General features: G+C 52.3%; 1 protein-coding gene across 1 annotated transcript in view; it reads right to left on the minus strand.

Annotated features, from left to right (window-relative positions):
* Positions 1-3,881, minus strand: part of GAD2 (glutamate decarboxylase 2) — a 37,417-nt gene that overhangs the window by 31,964 nt on the left and 1,572 nt on the right. Inside the window, exons 2-4 of the mRNA XM_085318317.1 lie at positions 3,723-3,782; positions 3,414-3,563; positions 2,159-2,392 (exon numbers count right to left, since the gene is read on the minus strand). Of these exons, the coding sequence (XP_085174443.1) occupies positions 2,159-2,392; positions 3,414-3,563; positions 3,723-3,782 (444 nt within the window). The remainder of the gene's footprint in view (positions 1-2,158; positions 2,393-3,413; positions 3,564-3,722; positions 3,783-3,881) is intronic.

A 3,881-nucleotide genomic window follows, 5' to 3' on the forward strand; every position in this document is an offset into this window, starting at 1 on the left:
CCGGAGCCCCCGCGGAGGACGGGCCGGCCCGGGGGCTGGCGCGGGGTTTGGCCTCGCCGGCGGCCGCCGGTGCGGCGGGGAGCAACGCGGGGCAGCGGCAGCTCCTCCTCCCGGCCCGGCGGGGCTCGTCCAGGCGGTCTCAGACACCTGCATTTTGACTCCCCCCGAAAACCTTTCACCACATTTCCTCTCTCTCGTTTCCCGGTGTTTGCAGGTGCTGCCTTGCGCTTCATCCCAGAGGATGCTGTGAGCGGGGCCGGTGCGCGGAGCCGGGCGCAGCCCCGGGCCCCCGCGGAGCAGCGCCCGGCCGGGTCCGAGCGGCCCCGGGGCCCCGCGAGCGCTTGCAGCCGGGGCGATGGGAAGAAACTCCCACCGCCACAAACCTCACGGCGCTATCTTTCCCGAAGGGGCATTTCAAGCGTTTTACGCCGAAGGAGCGCACCCCGCAGGGGGGGCAAAGCCGCCAGGCGTTTCCCGGGGCCCCTCTGCGCCGCTGGGCGCCCGCGGCCGGCGCGGATGCCAGCCGCGGTGTGGCAGCGGCCCCGGGATGCGGAGGAGCATCGTCAGCCAAGCGAGGCGCTCAGCGCCGGCCCGGCCCGGCCCGGCCCGGCCCGGCCCGGCCCGGCCCGGCCCGGCCCGGGGGCAGCTGCGGCAAACGCTACCGCGCAGCGGCTCCTCTCCCCCGGCATCCGTGGTTCAACCATTACAACATGACTTTAATTAAAGACAAACAAACAAAACCCTAAAAACACGAAAACAGGAAGAAAGGAATGCTTCACATATTCATGTGGGTGAACGGAGATGATAACATTGTTTTGAAGGGTCTTTTTGGACACATAAAATGAAACAGGTCTATTATGTGAAAGAGGCTAGGGCAAAAAAGCCTAATGAAAATTGTTTAAGAAGCCCTGTTCTTTGGTTTCAGATTCAGAGATCCTGTGTTTCACAGCATCCAGTGAAAATATCTTTTCTAACGAGACACATGGCAAGGATCAATTGACTGACTTTGTTCCTGTGGCCATCATTTATCTAACTATTCCAATATTTTACAGATGTTTTGATAGCAGCACAGTCATATATCAAAAGCATTCAGCTGGGTATTTCCACCTTTGAAAGAACAGGATTACAAAGATCCCTAGCAATCTGTACTGGGATCATTCTGCTCTGTTCCTCAAAGGTGACAAAAACTGTTATTATTTTCCCCTCAACCTCTGTGTCTCTTTCACTAATTGATACACTCTTATTTTTAAGTAATTTCTCAGTAATTCAAATTTCCATTAAGGGATCTCTGGACTCCACATTATTTTTTCAATCACAACCATAATTGTAGCTATGCTTTTTGCTTGCTCCTCTGCAGTTTCGGATTCAGAGCCATATGTTTTCCCATGCCGTGCTGCTTCTGTGGGTGCTAAGCTGGGGAGGGTAAGTCCAAATGGGGGGGGAGGGTGACTGATGGAAGCGGTGCTGGATAGGTGGGAATTAATTGATCCCTGCCCTCCTCAGTGAAAAATAATATAATAGCTATTAAAACAATTTGCCTTTATTTTTATTGCTTGAGCTCAGAGCTAAAAAAAAATTCTTCTATGGTCAATTCTGCCAGATTTTCCAATTTCTCTATCCTGCAGGTAAGCAGACAGACATGGCAAACAGCCGCTCAGAGCTCCTGTTTACAGGATGTTTATTGTGATTTTGGTTGTCAAATCGGCTGGTGCCTGCTGCCCTCTGTGCCGAGACGTCCCCCCTCGGCCCGGAGCAAGCACATCCAGGCTGCCTCTGCACTCTGCATCCTATTGCACATCTGTCTGCAGGGAGMAGGATAGGATCCGCGACCCATAATTTGAAAAATGGATGAAGAGAAAGGGAAGAAAGTTGCGAAGATGGTTAAAACATTGCTCGGGGATCCATTCAGCAACCATGCTCCACAGGAGAATTAATTTTAAATTAGGAAGGGTGCGTAATGCTGCACTGACAGTTACAGAGGCAGAATTGCTGGGGTATTTTATCATTTAGGAAAACAATCCCCGTCTCTGCCAGAAATTGCATTAAACCAACAAAATACAGAAGCAGCTTGAATTCTTAATGCTTCAAGGTAAAATGAAATGATACCTTTAATCAATGGATGAGACCATACATGGTAGAAAATGAGCATGGCTATTACCTGTTTTAATTGCATATTTCAAAGTTGTTCTGCAGTTCAATAAAATTTCTTCCAAGGTTTGTGGCTGATCTGCCAGTTCCCAGTTATATTCCTGGAGCAGCTCATTTGGGTAATGGAAATCAATAACTTTTGTTGATCTATCAAAACTTTTCACCACATACTGAAGTAAAATGTCCACAACATCTTGTAGGAAAGACAGAGTTGTTACTTCTCCATTGCATGCTGGCAGAAGATCTGGGAAAGGAGAAATGAAAAGTTAACTTGATTTTACGACTTTATAGATAATTTGGAGCACAGTCTTCTCCCATTTACTTCAGGGAAATCTTTTCACTATCTTCAAAAAAAGGACCTTTTTCATTTATTAAGCAATTTGGTTAAGATACTATTGTAAGGAACATTCTAAGAGATGTAGCCAGATTTTGATTTCTTATCTAAAATGGCTATTGTTGCCAGTATATTTACTAACTTTAAGACAATGAGAGAGACAGAGAGAAGTAAACAAGAAAGAAGGGAAAATGAATTACTGGAAAAATAAGAATTGGAAAAAATAAAATGCTTCAAGAAGCCTTCTCAAAATTATCATTTGCTTTGCAATAAATTCCTTCCTTGAGACTGTCCAGTGCAATGTTTTGCAATAACTTGTTGATAATTTAATGCCTTTTTCTGAAGTGATATTGCATGGTCTATCGGTGCCCACACCGGCCCCTTTTGTTTAAACTGAAGTACGATGGCTCGGCAGAGCGGAGCCGTACTGGAAGCCCTGCTTAGGGGTAAGCCGGGAGCAGCTGGATATGCCGCGGCGGTTGCAGGCGGTCCCCCACGGTGGGGCCGGGAGGGCAGAGCCTTCCCCGGGTTACGGTGCGACTGGGGAAGGGGTCTTCAGGAGCGCAAAGGCCGTCTCCAAGGTCACAAAAGAACGGCAAAAATACCCTGAATTAAAATAAATCAGTGAGAGAGCCCTCGTTCTCCCTCCTTCCCCGTGAACCTTAATCACATTTCGAGGACTGCAGCCAGAAGGTCGTTGCTGTCAGTAYTCCTTACACAGAGCGACCTGCAGGCTCGAGCACGCCAGGTTTTTACGGTTTTAGGGGCTTTCTTTTCTCTTTTTTTCTGGCGGTTTTAACAGCCGCCCAGCGCAGGCAGGTGTCTGGGGCGCGCAGCCCCCGGCCCGGCTGCAGACGGCATTTCACGGCCCCAAACCGCTGGGTTTTTTTGTTAGTTTTTAAAAGGTGCCGCCGCCCAGGAGCGCCGTTACCTGTTGAGTGCAGAAACGCGTAGTTCACGTCCGCCTTCGGGCAGCTGCAGGGTTTCTGGTTGCAGGTGCAGGTCGGCCGCTGCTCCGCCGCCCCCGGCGCCGCCTTGGCGCCCGTCTCCGCGGGCTTCTCCGCGTCTCCGTAGAGCAGGGCTTGACAGCGACAGGGACACGCGCCTCAGCACCGCGGAGGCGCAGCGCGGCGCCCCAATCCCCCGCCCCGCGCAGCCCCCGCTGCGCTCCGCGGGCCGCGCAGCCGTCCGCGGCGCGGGAGCCGCTCCGCGGGGGCTGCCGGCGCCTCGCCGCCCTTACCGCAGAGTTTGTTGCCGATTCCTCCCGTGAACTTCTGGGCAACCTGACACCAAGCTCTCGCTGCAAAACAAAACGGAGCGGAGGGTCCGTGGGGACGGGCGCTGCCGCCGCCTGCGCTTCGGCGCCCCGCGCAGCCTCCCTCCCGGGCCCGGCCCCGCG

The sequence above is a fragment of the Rhea americana genome, unplaced genomic scaffold (genome assembly GCF_003343005.1).
Source record: "Rhea americana isolate MKP2758 unplaced genomic scaffold, rheAme1 scaffold_53, whole genome shotgun sequence".
Classification (NCBI taxonomy): Eukaryota; Metazoa; Chordata; class Aves; order Rheiformes; family Rheidae; genus Rhea; species Rhea americana.